Source organism: Diabrotica virgifera, chromosome 2 (assembly GCF_917563875.1).
Source record: "Diabrotica virgifera virgifera chromosome 2, PGI_DIABVI_V3a".
NCBI lineage: Eukaryota > Metazoa > Arthropoda > Insecta > Coleoptera > Chrysomelidae > Diabrotica > Diabrotica virgifera.
In genome coordinates, this window is record NC_065444.1 from 96,677,412 (window position 1) to 96,695,225 (window position 17,814).

General features: G+C 33.6%; 1 protein-coding gene across 2 annotated transcripts in view; it reads left to right on the top strand.

Moving 5' to 3' along the window:
* The window catches only part of LOC114326392 (E3 ubiquitin-protein ligase MIB2), a 101,832-nt gene that overhangs the window by 19,504 nt on the left and 64,514 nt on the right, over positions 1-17,814 (top strand). For both annotated transcript variants that reach the window (XR_007696125.1, XM_028274752.2), the window contains exons 3-4: positions 9,135-9,306; positions 9,363-9,478. Coding sequence is in view for 1 of the 2 variants with exons in the window: in XM_028274752.2 (XP_028130553.1) it covers positions 9,135-9,306; positions 9,363-9,478 (288 nt within the window). In the remaining variant the exon portion in view is untranslated. The remainder of the gene's footprint in view (positions 1-9,134; positions 9,307-9,362; positions 9,479-17,814) is intronic.

The following is a 17,814-nucleotide window of genomic DNA, read 5'->3' on the forward strand; positions in this document are numbered from 1 at the left end:
TTCACTTCGGAAATAGTTATCAATATCAAAAAAACATTCATAAGCAGATATATTTTATATATTATGTGTCACCGGAAAGCGAAATAGGTAACGCACGACTTGGAGAACCTATAGTTTTCTAACTTCGTGTCTGGTGAAGCAACGCAGTTGAAACAAGCGGATATATTATAATTGTGTCACCGAAAAGCGAAAAAGGTAAGGCAAAACTTGGAAGACCCAATAGTTTTCTAACTTCGCTTCTGGTGAAGCAACAGAGTTGGAACAAGCAGATATTATAATTGGGTCACCGGAAAGCCAAAAAGGTAACGCACAACTTGGAAGACCCAATAGTTTTCTAACTTCGCTTCTGGTGAAGCAACGGAGTTGTAACAAGCAGATATTATAATTGGGTCACCGGAAAGCCAAAAAGGTAACGCACAACTTGGAAGACCCAATAGTTTTCTAACTTCGCTTCTGGTGAAGCAACGGAGTTGTAACAAGCAGATAGATTATAATTGGGTCACCGGAAAGCCAAAAAGGTAACGCACAACTTATAAGACCCAGTAGTTTTCTAACTTCGCTTCTGGTGAAGCAACGGAGTTGGAACAAGCAGATATATTATAATTGGGTCACCGGAGAGCCAAAAAGGTAACGCACAACTTGGAAGACCCAATAGTTTTCTAACTTCGCTTCTGGTGAAGCAACGGAGTTGGAACATGCAGATATATTATAATTGGGTCACCGGAGAGCCAAAAAGGTAACGCACAACTTGGAAGACCCAATAGTTTTCTAACTTTGCTTCTGGTGAAGCAACGGAGTTGGAACATGCAGATATATTATAATTGGGTCACCGGAAAACGAAAAAGGTAAAGCACAACTTGGAAGAGCCTATAGTTTCCTAACTTCGCTTCTGGTGAAGCAACGGAGTTGGAACAAGCTGATATATTATAATTGGGTCACCGGAAAACGAAAAAGATAAAGCACAACTTGGAAGAGCCTATAGTTTCCTAACTTCGCTTCTGGTGAAGCAACGGAGTTGGAACAAGCAGATATATTATAATTGGGTCACCGGAAAGCCAAAAAGGTAACGCACAACTTGGAAGAGCCTATAGTTTTCTAACTTTGCTTCTGGTGAAGCAACGGAGTTGAAATAAGCAGATATATTATAATTGAGTCACCGGAAAGCCAAAAAGGTAACGCACAACTTGGAAGAGCCAATAGTTCTCTAACTTCGCTCCTGGTGAAGCAACGGAGTTGAAACAAGCAGATACATTACAATTGTGTCACCGGAAAACGAAAAAGGTAACGCACAACGTGGAAGAACCTGTAGTTCTCTAATTTTGTTTCTGGTTGTAGGAACAAGCAGATATATTATGGTAGGGGAGCAAAGTATGCTAAATGTGCAGTCACTCGAGCGCTTTGGGGACCTATTGGGCTGTGATTATTAGGTCCTAAAACCAAAAAAAGTTAAGTAAAATTTTCCATTTCAGTGGGGACTTCCCATTTTTTAATTTAATTTTCCATTTCCTACAATCTTTTTTCCGATTACAGCGCCATCTATCCATAATTAGAAAAATTGTTTCGAATAAAAGTTGTTTAATTTTTATACAAACGATCCAAATCTGCAATAAGAAATAAGATTTTAAAGTAAGCCCCCCACCTCACCTCTGTGGGGGTCGTGTTTGGAACCATTCGATAGATTTTTTAAAAATATTGATAAAGTGTATTTTGCAGTTTTTCGATATGATGTTTATTTTGCGAAAGATCGCGGGATTTGTATTTAAAATTTTAAATTTACCCCCCCCCCCTCCGTGGGGGTCATGTTTGGTATTTTTCGATAGATTTTTGAAAAACATTGAACACGTAGTTTTTAGTTTTTCAATCTGACGTTCATTTCGCAAAATATTCGCTTTTTTTGTGAAACTTTTTGACTCACCCATTTCCACTCAAATCGTCATATTTTTGAAATATAGACTCTTTTGCATGTACTTAACTTACCTAATCTTAATCTGACAATTTCGAGTATTTTTAAGGATAGATTTTTTTTTCGGGCCCCCCTGAACGAACCCACCTGTGTTAAGAGCCAATAGATGGTGGAGGTACATCTGCAGGGTACAACGTTTCTCCCCATATGATAATCTGACGCGCTCGAGTAACTGCAAAAATCCCCGCTTGGGCTCCCCTACCATTATATTTGTGTCGCCGGGAAGCGAAAAGGTAGTTCCCGAAATGTTCGCAAACTGTGGCTTATTCCACATAAAATAGTAAATTGCATAAGATGACACAAGAAAATAGTTTCAGAATATGTAATAACAAAATAAGATGTAGTAGAAGTACAGGACAGAGACATGATTATCTACAATTACTAAACGTTCGTATGTTTCCTCTGGGTCGTCAAAATGAAAAATTTTAACGAACAATAACCGCGCCTCAAACGCTCGGCGCTCACACGGCGCGGAGTTCGCGGCGCGGATATGTATTTCCGCCTTTAGATATAACATTTCAAACTTTTATTTTTTCGATGCATCCTATTATGTATTATATTAGTTTGAATAAAATATTGTATAATATAGCATAATAGTAATTTGTGATTTTGAATACTAACTCATCTTTATTCTTTTGTGTAAAACAATGTTTGTAAATATATTCTATACATTGAAAATTAAAATTATTTATTTTTCGTTGTTTCTCACTTCTTTCAAATATTGTATATGTTTACGATACTAACAATACCATTAGTAATCATTTATTCAAATAAAAAAATTGTTTCAAATACCGTTCAATTATTGGAAGGTACGCCACTGACTATGAAGGAAATGTCACAGTCTATCACCTCGTCCCCTTCCTCGCGCCTATAAACTGTTTGGCTTCAAATTTCGGTGTTCATCTTTAGTCCATCTTTATTTATACGTCCATGCGCCGGACAGATCCGCATGTGAATAAGGCCCTTTAGTCGTCTCAATCTGACGTGATCTATATTTCCCTGGTTTCTTAAATTTGTTCTGCTGTTCATTACATTTTTTTATTTTCTGTTCCAATTTTTCGTTTCTTTTTTTTTGGCACAGCTTATTTTATGTTCTCTAGATTAATTTTTGACTACTAAACTGTTGAGAGTGTCTCGTGATTTATAATTTTTCCCGAGAACTATTAGTTTTTCTAGATCAATTTATACAATTTGTCTAGAACAATTTTACATTTATTGAATTTGTCCACGCTGTACCTCGTTTATTGTTTATCATCTTGTACTTCTCTGTTTTGGATGGTATTCTTACTTTTCTCTCACTATTTGATTATCGCTGTTCGTATTAAATCGACTGAGCATTGTAACATTATTGAACATTTTCTATTGTATCTGTTTCGAAGAAATAATAATATCGTATGGCATTTTTGTCGGGGAGATCGTTTCGAGTTTACTTAACTTTACTAACTTGTAGCTAGTGTCGATGCACACTAGCTCAGGGGGACCAATGGCTTTACATGTCTTCCGAAGCACGGTGTCGAGATACGGTCCTCGTATCGTTTTTAGAAATGAAAATGTTGTTGGTGCCGAGATTCGAAATGGAAACGAAACATTTGCGGACATAAACATATTTAGCAAATTGCCATTATTTTTTCACGCAGAATTTCCCCCCTAAGTTTGTTGCAGTTAGTTATGTATGCTTATGGTTTGCTAGATAGATATATTTAAAGAGGTGGCCTTCTAGCCTATTCCACTGCGACCTTTTCAGATCTATTGTGGTCCTCTAGTCCTACATTTCATTCTGTAGCCTGACTCTTTTTAAATAGTCTAATAGAGCCGCACATTTGCCAGACTGTCACACTGACATAGAATGTGCTCTGCTGTTTCTTCTTTCAGGTGACAGAATCTGCACAGCTCAACATCTGAGCTTCATCCATCAGCTTCAAGTGACTATTCAGCTTACAGTGTCCTGTTAGCAGACCTACTATGACTTTGACTGTTTTCCTGTGTTTGCTTATTAGGTCTGCCGTAAATTTTGGCGAATGTTCTGTAATGAACTCTTTCGCCTGTCTTTGTTCTGGTGAATTCCTCCAATTCCGCACTTCCAAAGATTTGTGAGCTACCCACTCTTGTATCCGTTCTTGTTACTGTCTTTGCAACGCCGCAGAAGGGTTCCGATCCAACGAATGCAACCACTTATGCTCTCTGGTACCCAGGATACCGTAACCTTGCTAGGGTCTCCTAGTTTATTTAGGGCAGTGTGCGTCGAGAGTGTTGCCAAGGTATATGTTAAAAGCTGATTGGCTCCGCCATTTTCAGGTATTATTTCCGTTTTAATGTGGAAGAAGTGAACAGATGATCAGTGTTGATAAATGTTTTGTTTATTTTGCGTTTACACTGGTTTTACTTCACTTTAGTTGAAAATAATTCATTAGACATAATATGTATTAATACTATAAATATACAGTGCTAGTCAAAAGTCCGTTGAACGGTTATACTTATAAAGGCTGTATGACACTATACATTTTCTTGTATCATTTCTAATATCGTTTCTGATATATCAAAAAAATGCATAGTGTCATACACAGATACAAGAAACGATATCAGAAACGATACAAGAATTTGAGTCAGACACAGATTCTTGTACAAGAACTGCGCCAATTTCTGCGCAAAGAGCAAAAACGTAAAACCTGCTGGTAAAACATCTAAAATGTCATAATTACTTACTCATAATGGCGGCTGAAATGAAAATGGGATCATGTATTGATGAATTTATTTCTGTTTTTGTAGGTATTATTTATAAATCTTATATTGATACTTAATATACCGTTTGGTATGGACTACTGTTCTACTAATAACCATATATTTAGCTCCTAGTAAAGTTCAAACTATAAATTTAGGTTTCATGGTGCATAATTTTTTACAAAATACAATAGCTCCTAATTTGGATCAAATTGAAGATAATTCTAATGCAAATATTTTAGCACAAATATCAAAACAAAATAAAAACACAAATAATCAACCTCAAACAGTCAACGTAAAATTCTGGTTAACATTAAAATGTTAATTAAAAGTTTATAAATTTTATAAAATCCTTAAAATCAGCTGTAGATGTAGATGCAGTACTACCATAACGTGACACGGGGTGACAAACAAAATATCGACCAATCACGTGCCGAATTTCATACAATTTTCGATAGAAGAACTTGCATAGTGTCATACAGGGCACAAATGTACGTACAAGAAATGATACAAGAAAATGTATACAAGAAACGATATCAGAAACGATATTAGAAATGATACAAGAAAATGCATAGTGTCATACAGCCTTAATAGTGAAATTTAGAACGAGGAAATAAACGGACTTAGACTTCTCAACTAGTCATAATAGGTGATGTAATAGTGACATATGACGTAACAGAGCCACTGTTACCGATAATTTTAAATGGGACCTTATGTCCAGTGATACCTCGTTTGAAAGGTATTCAAAATCCCTATTCATTCATTCTAATTTTTTATGGGTTTAAGTTGATTTTGATTTTAAGTATGGTCCGCATAAGTCCGCTTATGGTTTTTTTTTGCCAAAAAAGTTGACGTTTTTCAGTTCTCTAGCAGTTTTTACGTCAATGTCAACCTCTTTGCCAAGTAACCATAGACAGAAGTTTGATTTTTTTATTAATTAAATGCGAAACTACAATTTATGTTTATTTCATTTATTCATCAAAATTAGCTTAAACTCCAACAAAGTTTCTTCGCTCTGCACTTTTATTCGCTCTTTTAATTATATTGGCCAATCATATGGTCCTGGTTACTGGATAATTGTCAAGGCCATAGTCCAAAAAAAATAATAAGAAGAAAAAATAAGATTTAGGTTATGTTATTAAAACGTAAACAATTGTATGTAGTAAATAAAATTAGTTATTAAAATGCAGTACTGCAAGCAAAATACAATTAATTAAATTTACCTTTATATAATAATTGCATATCATATCAATATTGTGAAATAATCTATAATTTTTCTTCTTAAATGACAATAGGTATGAAATGTACGTCAATTTGACAATTTCAATTGACAATATGAATTATTAAAGAAAGTTGCAATATTTCTCCGCTACTCGCGCACGATCGTTTCGCGTATCCCTTCCGAGTACTTGCACACCGCGAATAGGTAGAAACGTTCAAAAGATACGAGGGAGGGGGGAACAGACTTTTGACTAGCACTGTGTAATAAAATTCTATAATAATGTAAAAATAATATCTAACAATAAAACACTGAAAAACCTTTGTTTTCGTTACTTCCACAAAATTTATTATAACTATGTGACTACAACTGTCTCGGCAGAATGCCTTTCTCAAGTGTTTTAGTTTACTATGTGTTTGCATTTTAAAGTCTTTAACTGAAGAGGTTGAGGAGTGGGGAGCAGTTTGTCGCGAGTTGGTCATTCAGAATTATATTTGTATTTTTCAATTTATTAATTTCCATAGATTCTCATAAAGATAGCTTAAGGCCTTTATTTTGAATATGAAGAATTTGAAACTGTTCATTAAAAGAATGTTTATGGTCTAGAAGGTGAAGGGCGTATGTAGAATCTGTTTTTCTATTGTTGAAAGCCCTTTTTGTTCTGCTATCCGTTTGTCAAAGGTTCTGTTCTGCCAGTTTGACCGATGTAAGATTTCGGACAGTCACCACAAGTTAGTTTGTAAACACCACTCTGTAATTGCTTTCTCTTTCGGCTCTTATTGTTTTTAATATATTTGCTTAAGTTGTTGTTAGTTCTGAAAGCTGGTGTTATTCCTTTCTTTTTTATGTATCTGTTTATTTTTGTTGTTATCTTGCCTCTTTATGTGATAAAGCAGAAGTACTGGGTTTCTTTCTGTGGTTGTGGATAGACTAATTTCAGGGCTTTCTTATGGAGTTTTTAGTTTAGAATTTTGTTAATTGTTTGTTCATTATAGCCATTGTTTACTGCTATTTGTTTAATGATGTTCAGTTCTATCTCGAAGTTATTTTTTGACATGGGAATTTATGTCAGTCTATGTATCCTGCTATGGTAGGCTGCTAATTTGTGTTGTGTAGGATGGGATGATGAATTGTGTATAGTTGTGTCAGTGTGGGTAGGTTTATGATATACAGAGAACTCATGTTTGTTGTGTAGTCTGGTAATTGTTACATCTAGAAAGTTTATGGACTTATTCTGTTCTGTTTCTATTGTAAACTTAATATTACTATGAAGTGAATTAATGTATGATAGAAATTGGTCAAGTTGCCTGTTAAAAACTGTTAGATATTATTGTAGAATACACTAAATTTTCACCTAAATTCACCGTAAAAAATACACCAGAACTAGTTAATAAAATACAACATTACAACTCCAGACTAATTTCATTTGACGTAAAAAATCTTTTTCCTAGTGTTCCTCCTACAGAAACTTTTGTTCTAGTTAAAAATCTTTTAGACCATAATAATAGTACAAAAAGCCGATCATTGCATCTGAAATTTTACACCTTCTTGAAATTTGCATAAATCAAACCTATTTTGAATTTAATAATCAAATATACACAAACAACAGTGCAGGACTTATTAAGCCTAAGCCCATTGCTATCAGATATATTTATGAATCAGTTGAAACAACAATTTCTAAACATCCCTTATTTAAACAGTTCTTATATTGGTTGAGATACGTGGATAATATACTAGTATGCTTTACATTAACTAACATGCAACTTGACCAATTTCTATCATACATTAATTCATTTCAGTGTAATATAGAGTTTACAATAGAAACAGAACAGAATAAATCCATAAACTTTCTATATTTAACAATTACCAGACTACACAATAAACATGAGTTCTCTGTATATCATAAACCTACCCATACTGACACAACTATACACAATTCATCATCCCATCCTACACAACACAAATTAGCAGCCTACCATAGCATGATACATAGACTGACAGAAATTCCCATGTCAAAAAATAACTTCGAGATAGAACTGAACATCATTAAGCAAATAGCAGTAAACAATGGCTATAACGAACAAACAATTAACAAAATTTTAAACCAAAAACTCCATAAGAAAGCCCTGAAATTAGTCTATCCACCACCACAGAAAGAACCCAGTACCTTCTGCTCTATCACATATACTGGCAAGATAACAACAAAAGTAGCCAGATACATAGAAAAGAAAGGAATAACACCAGCTTTCAGAACTAAGAACTTAGCAAATATATTAAGAACAATAAAATCCGAAAGAGAAAGCAACTACATAGTGGTGTTTACAAACTAACTTGTGGTGACTGTCCGAAAACTTATATCGGTCAAACTGGCAGAACCTTTGACAAACGGATAGCAGAACACAAAAGGGCTTTCAACAATAGAAAAACAGACACTTCTACATACGCACTTCACCTTCTAGACCATAATCATTCTTTTAATGAACAGTTTAAAATTCTTCATATTCAAAATAAAGGCCTTAAGCTATCTTTATTAGAATCTATGGAAATTAATAAATTGAAAAATACAGATATAATTCTGAAGGATCAACTCTAGACAAACAGCTCCCCACTCCTTAACCTCTTTAGTTAAAGACTTTAAAATGCAAACACATAGTAAACTAAATCACTTGAGAAAGGCACTGCCGAAACAGCTGTAGTCACATAGTTATAATAAATTTTGTGGAAGTAATGAAAACAAAAGTTTTTCAGTGTTTTATTGTTAGATAAAATGAACTTCCATTAAGTAACGGTAGAATCCATCAATTATAAAAATAATAATTAAAAATAGTATGAAAATATGTAATTAAAACATAAATTTGAATAATTTTTGCAATGTTATCTATATAACCTCAATCTTATTTTTACAACTGACAGTTAAGTAAAATATATATTTTCGTGACGTCAGTCGCGCGACTAGGGCAATATGGCGCTGTTTCCGGGATTGGCTATACTCTTCCTAGACGCACACTGATTTAGGGCACACACACAATCGCATACTAGCTTAAAATTGACCTCTACAGAATTGAGTGCCTTAAGCGCTGCCTGACTATCTGTGAAGATGGCAACTGAACGGAACGTTCTTTCCTGTTTCCTATTTTTTTAATGTCCTTAGATAGACTTACCGGGAATGGTAAGTCTATCTAAGGCTTATGGTTTGCTAAATAAAAGATATTTTAATTAAATAATTCGTTTTAGGTGTTAAACATCCAAATGTTATTTGTGATAGCTGTACTAGAGGACATGTAAGCGGAATGAGATATAAATGCACAATATGCTATGATTATGATCTATGCCAGTGGTGTTACAGTAGAGATGAACATGATATGACCCATACTTTTAAGAGATTTGATTCGACCACATCGTTGGGGTACGTTGTTCACATGAGAATGCCATTAATATTTACTTATATTGTTTTTGTTGTAGGGTTGATTTACCAGCGAGATCAGGCAGTCGGAAAGCTGAATTGCGTGGAATATTTTATGGAGCCAAAGTTGTGCGGGCACACAGTTGGGAATGGGGAAACCAAGACGGTGGAGAAGGTAACACAATTTGAATGTCATTACATTTTTTAAGAAAAATGAAATTTTGTGAAAATTTCCACTTAAATCAAAAGTTATTACCAAGATAGGTATAAGAGTAAAGAAATGTACAAATGTTCAGATATGTACCACCATTAAATCGAATCTAATCTAAAAAAAAGCCCCATTCAATAAATTTAAAATTATGAAATTATTTATGTTAATACATTTCCAATGTTTAATATGGAATGACAGTTACGACATTAGTGACTCACAAATTCGAGTAGGTAATAAATGTACAGGGTTATTCACTATATTTTGACCCCCCTGTAAACTGCTTTATTTACAGAATTATATAAAAAAATGTAAAATACAAAAGTTATTCTATTTTTAAATTAGGATTTTTTTCACATATACAGGGTGTTAGTAAATAAGTATGAAAAATTTTAAGGGCTAATTCTACATGAAAAATTAATGCCAGTTTGCTCTATAAACATAATATGCATAAATTTTTATTTCAAACTGCCAATTTATTTATTGCTCTAAGACCAGTTGTGTTATGAAAATGAAAGTTGGTGAGTTTTAAGAGGTAGTTACTACGAATTTTATGACATACAATTAAGAATTTTGTATTCATCATTGGCGCGCCTACCAGCAATGGTCTGAATTATTTTAAAGAAAAAAATAGTACGGCACTGAGATATTTCGAATTAGAAATTATTTTTAAATTCCACGTCTAATTTATGATAAAAAACCTTTCTTACCTTTTTTTCATATGATTCACCGTTTTTATGCAGAAAAATAAAACATCTTGGCGCATATTTTTCATTTCTTAATACGTCATCAAGAACTATCCAATATAATAATACTAAACTAGAACAATAACAGAAAATATTACTAATACCATTTCAACTAGGTACAAAGCTGCAAGAAATGTTTAAAATGATATCCTTTACAGGTAACAGAAGAATTTTATATTCATCATTGGCGCGCGTACGGGTAATGGTCTGAATTTTTTTAAGAAAAAAATAGTACGCCACTGAGATATGTCAAACTAAAAATCATTTTTGAATTCCTCGTTTAATTGACGACAAAAAATCTTTGTTGCCTTTTTTTCATATGCGGCGCCGTTTTTATGCAAAAAAATTAAACATCTTAACGTTTACAAAGTATTTGAACTAAGTTTCTATGCATATGGAAACTACCTCAAATACTTGGTAAGCGTTAAGATGTTTTATTTTTTTTGTATAAAAATGGCGCCTCGTATGAAAAAAAGGAAAGAAAGATTTTTTGTCGTAAATTGAAGGAGGAATTCAAAAATGATTTTTAGTTTGACATATCTCAGTGGCGTACTATTTTTTTCTTCAAAAAATTCAGACCATTACCCGTACGCGCGCCAATGATGAATATAAAATTCTTCTGTTATCTGTAAAGGAGATCATTTTAAACATTTCTTGCAGCTGTGCACCTAATTGAAATCTTATTAGTAATATTTTCTGTTATTGTTCTAGTTTAGTATTATTATATTGGATAGTTCTTGATGATGTATTAAGAAATGAAAAATACGCGCCAAGATGTTTTATTTTTCTGCATAAAAACGGTGCATCATATGAAAAAAAGGCAAGAAAGGTTTTTTATCATAAATTAGACGTGGAATTTAAAAATAATTTTTAATTCGAAATATCTCAGTGGCGTACTATTTTTTCTTTAAAAAATTCAGACCATTGCCCGTAGGCGCGCCAATGATGAATACAGAATTCTAAATTGTATGTCAAAAAATTCGTAATAACTACCTCCTAAAACTCACCAAATTTCATTTTCATAGCTCAACTGGTCTTAGAGCAATAAATAAATTGGCAGTTTGAAATAAAAATTTCAACACCCCGTATCTCCGAAACTAAGCATTTGCGGACATATGTTTATAGAGCAAACTGGCATTAATTTTTCATGTAGAATTAGCCCTTAAAATGTTTCATACTTATTTACTAACACCCTGTATATCATACTAGTAGTGACGTCATGCATCTGGGCGTGATGACGTAATCGACTATTTTTTAATGAGAATAGGGGTCTTGTGCTAGCTCATTTGAAAGGTTATTCAATTCTCTATTCAGTAATATACACATTAAGATAATTATTTATACAGGGTGCCCAAATAAAATTGTTTTTTTACTTAAATTAATTGACACAAAAAGAAGAATGTATGTAAGTTATTTAATTCAAAATACATTCTACTGCTGTCATAAAACAGAAATCAATGTTTATTGAACAAATAAACATTAATTTTCACTTAAATTCAATGTTCAAGCTGCCACCCATCTGCCTCTTGGCAGTTTGAACATTGAATTTAAGCAAAAAGCAATGTTTATTCGTGCAATAACCTTTTATTTCTGTTTTCTAACAGCAGTAGAAGATATTTTGAATTAAATAAATTACATAAATTATTTTTGTGTCAAATAATTTAATTAAAAAAACAATTTTTTGGGCACCCTGTATAAATAATTATCTTAGTGTTTATATTACTGAATAGAGAATTGAAGAACCTTTCAAATGAGCTGGCACAAGACCCCTATTCTTATTTAAAAAAATAGTCGATTACGTCATCACGCCCAGATGGATGACGTCACTAGTATGATATATATGTCAAAAAATCATAATTTAAAAATCGAATAACTTTTGGACTTTACATTTTTTTCTAATTGTGTAAATAAAGCAGGTCAAAATATAGTGAATAACCCTGTACAAATGTACAAATATTAAAATGATTTTAGAACAAACCAAAGTTAAAAAAATGTAGTAAAGTTATTTTTTACGTTTATATGAATCACTTTGTTTACGGAATTTTATTGTATCATCGTCAGACGATTGAAAATTTTTACTAATGAATGAAACAGAAAAATATTAGATTTTATTAGGGTTACATAGCCACGCGCCTTTACATCCGCGGCAATCCAGCCTGGCATTGTTCTTACTTAGGATTGACACAAGTCAGGGTTGAAACTATCCCGTAATTCGCCTAATTTTCTCTTCTAGCCGGCGAAAGTTCTCTTCTCTGCTGATCATTACGCAATTTAATTTTCATCTTTCGTCACAATATCCCAATAACATTAAGGTCTGGACTGTTCGAAGGCCATGAAAGGAGTTTAAGAGCACCCGAAGTCCCATTTAACGACAATGTTAACATTATGTCACATAGCTCTGTAACCAAAGCACTTAGAGACCTAATTTTTGTTTTATTTTGAAACTAGATGTATTGTTTAGTCCCTCGTAGATGTTTGTAAAGTTAGAGTAAAGGTAACATTTATTTTAAAATTTTTGAAAATACTCTTACAAAAAAGCTCAAAAATGTTTAGGTTTTATTTTTTATTTTACTTGTTTTTGTACATTTTTCAATAAAACTTTACGCGGGACTTGATATTATCTATCTACAACTACTTTAAAAATTTGGACCTTCTATCATCTAACGATCCAGAGATATTTGACATCAAAAGTTAAAAAACCTAGTATTCGGGAAATTGCAAAAATATAAAACACTCTAATAGACTATAAAGAAAGCTACCGGTACCAGTGGCGTAACCAAGAAGGGTTTTGGGGGTTATAACCCCTCATTGGCATGTACTTTGAGCTTAATCCATACCCCCCAGAGACCCTCCAGTAGTTTTAACTTCCCCCCTTCCCCTTAGATCATCCTGGTTACGTCATTGACCGGTACACGGTAAGTTGAGTGCGGATGTTCAAAAAACAAAAAATTTTGTAACCATATTTTTGGATATTTTCTACTATAATGTGTTATATATCGTTGGAAAGAGAAGATTTCAGAGAATAATTTTCAGTCATAACCCGAAAAAAACTTAAAAATTCAATTTTTGGACTTTGGCTGTCCTTAATGTTATTGTCTCCAAACCATTTTTTAGTTGTTTTAGCTGTATGGTTTGCAGTACCGTCCTGCTGGAATATAAAATTGAATACCGGTATAAGATTATTTTTCAACATTTCTTGATACTTTCTTTGTTAATTGTGCCTTACACCACCTCTTATCTTCCTAGATCCGCTGATGACATGCAGCCCCAAATCATAATTCCTTTGGGAAACTTTATAGAATGCTTCATTTTACTTCCGATAACTCGTTTTCGAAGGTTCCCCACGCAAACATCAAATTTCGATTTGTCATTAAATATGATTCTACATCAGTTATCAACGGTCCACGAAATCTTCGATCTTGCCCAATTGAAGCATTTTTTTGCGTCTTTGTTAACAGCGGATTTTCTTTCGCTTAAAAGGAAAAAAATACACATTCAATAAAAAATTACGATTCAACCTTATAAAAACTGAAACCTGATTTGTGTATCCATTTCCTCAACACTCTCTTGATACATTTTTTCCTGCTTCTGCGTTCCATTGTGCTGTGACAGCTCGTAAAGTGTTGGGGCGACCAGGTTTGCCATGACCAGGACCAATTTTCACTAATAGTCGTCGATCCCTATCAGATACATTTCCCGGTCTACCCTAATTTTTGAGTGTTTGCCAGATCTAATTTTTCAGCAATTTCCCGTATTTTTTACCCTAACAATATTTTTTAATTATCAATTTCAAAATGTAGTATGTGTCGCACTCCCTTTGGCCATTTTTGAATAAATATTTTTTCAGAGTTTTTCGCTGGAGGATTGTTACTGTTTTTAGTAATTGATGAGAAACTTACTACCTATGATGAGTTAGAGCCTCTGCAAACTGCAGACTTTTATCGGCCGATAGTTTGATGGGCTTCTTAATCAGGACAGAGAGGTATGCAGATGCGCACATTACACCGATTCAGTCTCGGCCGACAAAAAAGTTTGATGGGCATTCAATAGGCGATTGCATTCAAACTAAAAAGTCGGCCGACTGTTTAATCAATATTGGCTAACTACGACGTGCGCACACACGACATTTGTTTTATCGGCCGATAGTTCAGTTTGGAGAATTCTGGAACAATTTTCGGATTCGGGATGTAAATGACGCATGACGGTATGAATTTTTGAATACAGTCATGTTTAAGACAAGAAAGGAAGGAAGGAAGGTGACCTTTTGTTATCCTTTCAGAGAAGTAGAGAACTACAGTAATGTAAACAAAAATGCAAATATCCTAATATCCATTCCATTGTTGTAAGTCACGTACGTTAACAATATAAATAGAAATAGCCTTTCTTTAGAAAATATATTAGCGTATTTTGCTTTGACAATATAATTTGGTATTTCCATGATTCCACGCCAAAATTCCCATTAAATTTTCGTAGAAAAAAGAATAGAAAGATGGTTTAGGGCAGTGTTGCCAGGGCTACCGAAATTTTGGTAAGTCTACCGAAGTTGGCTCCTTCTTCTTCTTTAAGTGCCGTCTTCTAATCGGAGGTTGGATAGCATCATCACTATCTTTACTCTATCTACCGCTGCTCTAAAGAGTTCTATAAAACTGCATTTAAACCAGTCCCTTAAATTCTTCAACCATGACACTCTCCTTCTTCCTACACTCTTTCAGCCTCTTATCGTTCCCTGTATTATCAGTCTTAGCATTTCATAACGCTGTCCCCTCATTACGTGTCCCAGATATTGTAACTTTCTTATTTTTTATTGTGTTTATTATTTCGCATTCTTTGCCCATTTCTCGCAATACTTCCGTGTTCCTTTTCTTCTGTGTGCATGGTATTCTAAGCATCCTTCTGTAACACCACATTTCAAATGACTGTAGCTTATTTATGTGTTCTTGCTTCAATGCAATGTCCAGCATTCAAGTCCATATTGCAGTATCGAGAACACATAGCATCTCAAAGCTGTTACTCTCAGTTCGAATCTAAGGTCTTTGTTGCAGAGAATTGTTTTCATTTTTACAATCGCATTTCTTGGCATTCCTATCCTGGTCCTTATTTCTGTCGTTTGATCATTTTTCTCTGAAATCCAGGTTCCTATAGGTATGTGTCTTTGTCAACCCTTTCCATCGGCACATTTCCCAAATGTATGCTTGTTTGTATGTTTGTTTTATTGTTAGTTATTATCATGTATTTGGTCTTTTTTATATTCATTTTTAGTCCATATTCTTCACAGAAACTGTTTGTTTTGTTTAGCAGTAATTGGAGTTGTTCAGCAGAGATTGCTATAATGACGGTGTCATCTGCAAATCTTATGTTGTTAATAGATCTTCCATTAATTATTATTCCTTCACTAGGTATAGTAATGCTTCTTCAAAAATGACTTCACAATATGCATTAACGAGTAATGGAGACATAATACATCCCTGCCTAAGCACCGGACTCCACTTGCGATTTGTAGTCGCGCGATTGTTTTGTCGCGAAAATTGAACACATTGTTTCAAATACAAGTCAATCCACTTGCGACTAAATAATCGTGGATTGACTTGTATTTGAAACAATGTGTTCAATCTTCGCAACAAAACAATCGCGCGACTACAAATCGCAAGAGGAGTCCGGCGCTAACTCCTCTTCTGATTTCAATTTCTGGACTGGGCTCGTTATCTATTACATTTTGTGCTCTTTAATTCCAGTTGGCTCCAGTTTAACGATATACCGAAATGAAACAAAAATCTACCGATATTTAATAATGATATAGAAACTCAAAAAATCTACCGAAAATGAAAATATAAAACTTTTAGTAAGGCAAAATAAATAACTCGTTTCCAGAACAATGCATAAGAAACAGAGATGTTCGATACGTATCGATACAATGAGGTATTGATATTTTATATATTTCAATACTCGAAATCATAATATCGTATCGAAAATCTAACGATGCATTATGCAATTATACCTTTGCAACCAATTATACCTTTTGCAGCACCGGTTTAGGGTTACTTTTGTAAATTACTGCTTGGTATTTCCAGATTAATTACCTAAAATTTGGAAGGGGTTAAAAAGTAGTTGAAAATTCTAGATTCAGTCATTTAGTTAGTAGCTATCATTAGTTCAGTTTGCTCCCAGCTTTGGTGTAAGATACTGGTGCTGTGCGAATATTTTTGGATATTTTTGAGAGAAAATGGCGTCTAATTCACAATCGTTGATTGTAGAAAACTGCGTTGTGAAATTAATAGAACAAGTCGAGCAAAGACCTGCGCTTTATAAAAAAAGTTTGAAAGAGTCACATAAATAATCACATTTCTGGACAATTTTTTCATTATGCAACCACTCACTTCAACAGTCAAATACGAACTTTATTAAATCGTTCGAGAATAGTTGATCGACAGTTGTTGCTAGTCTGCGCCCCCTTCACCAACCCGACTCTTTAGTTGGCTCGGTATGCGCACTAACAGCCCAACCCGACCAAACTATCGGCCGATAAAAAGTCTGCAGTTTGCGGGGGCTCTCAATGTTAAAATTATTTATTTTATAGGCGGTATTAAAATAATTCCTAACATTTAGCTGCCATGATATTATCCAATATTTTCGTTATTTTTCCACCAACACTGCAATTTAAATTTTGTAGAAACCAAGACAGTTCAATATTTTATTATTTTTATTATAGACTGTTATTGTTTATCTCGTACTTTAATTCAATAAGTAAAGTTGTAAAAGATGAACGTATTCAATCAATTTTCGTTTGTCCGAACATTTAGTTCTTAGGGCCCGTAGTACAGTGGGAATCAAATTGTTAAAGCCACGTGATACAATTTAACTGTATTTTTAAGGCGTATATGGTTGAGCTAATTTTTGAGCTATGAAGCTCATAAGTACAAATGTAATTTATCAATTATAGTAGTTTACATCTGTTAAATGTGTATTTAACTGGCTGGTTTTATACAGGGTGTTGATAAATAAGTATGAAAAATTTTAAGGGCTAATTCTACATGAAAAATTAATGCCAGTTTGCTGTATAAACATATGTCCGCAAATGCTTAGTTTCGGAGATACGGGGTGTTGAAAGTTTTATTTCAAACTGCCAATTTATTTATTGCTCTAAGACCAGTTGAGTTGAGCTATGAAAATGAAATTTGGTGAGTTTTAGGAGGTAGTTATTACGAATTTTATGACATACAATTAAGAATTTTGTATTCATCATGGGCGCGCCTACGGGCAATGGTCTGAATTATTTTAAAGAAAAAAATAGTACGCCACTGAGATATTTCGAATTAGAAATTATTTTTAAATTCCACGTCTAATTTATGATAAAAAACCTTTCTTGCCTTTTTTCATTTGTATTTTTAAGTATTTTAAGTATTTTTAATAATACTAAACTAGAACAATAACAGAAAATATTACTAATACCATTTCAACTAGGTGCAAAGCTGCAAGAAATGTTTAAAATGATCTCCTTTACAGGTAACAGAAGAATTTTATATTCATCATTGGCGCGCGTACGGGTAATGGTCTGAATTT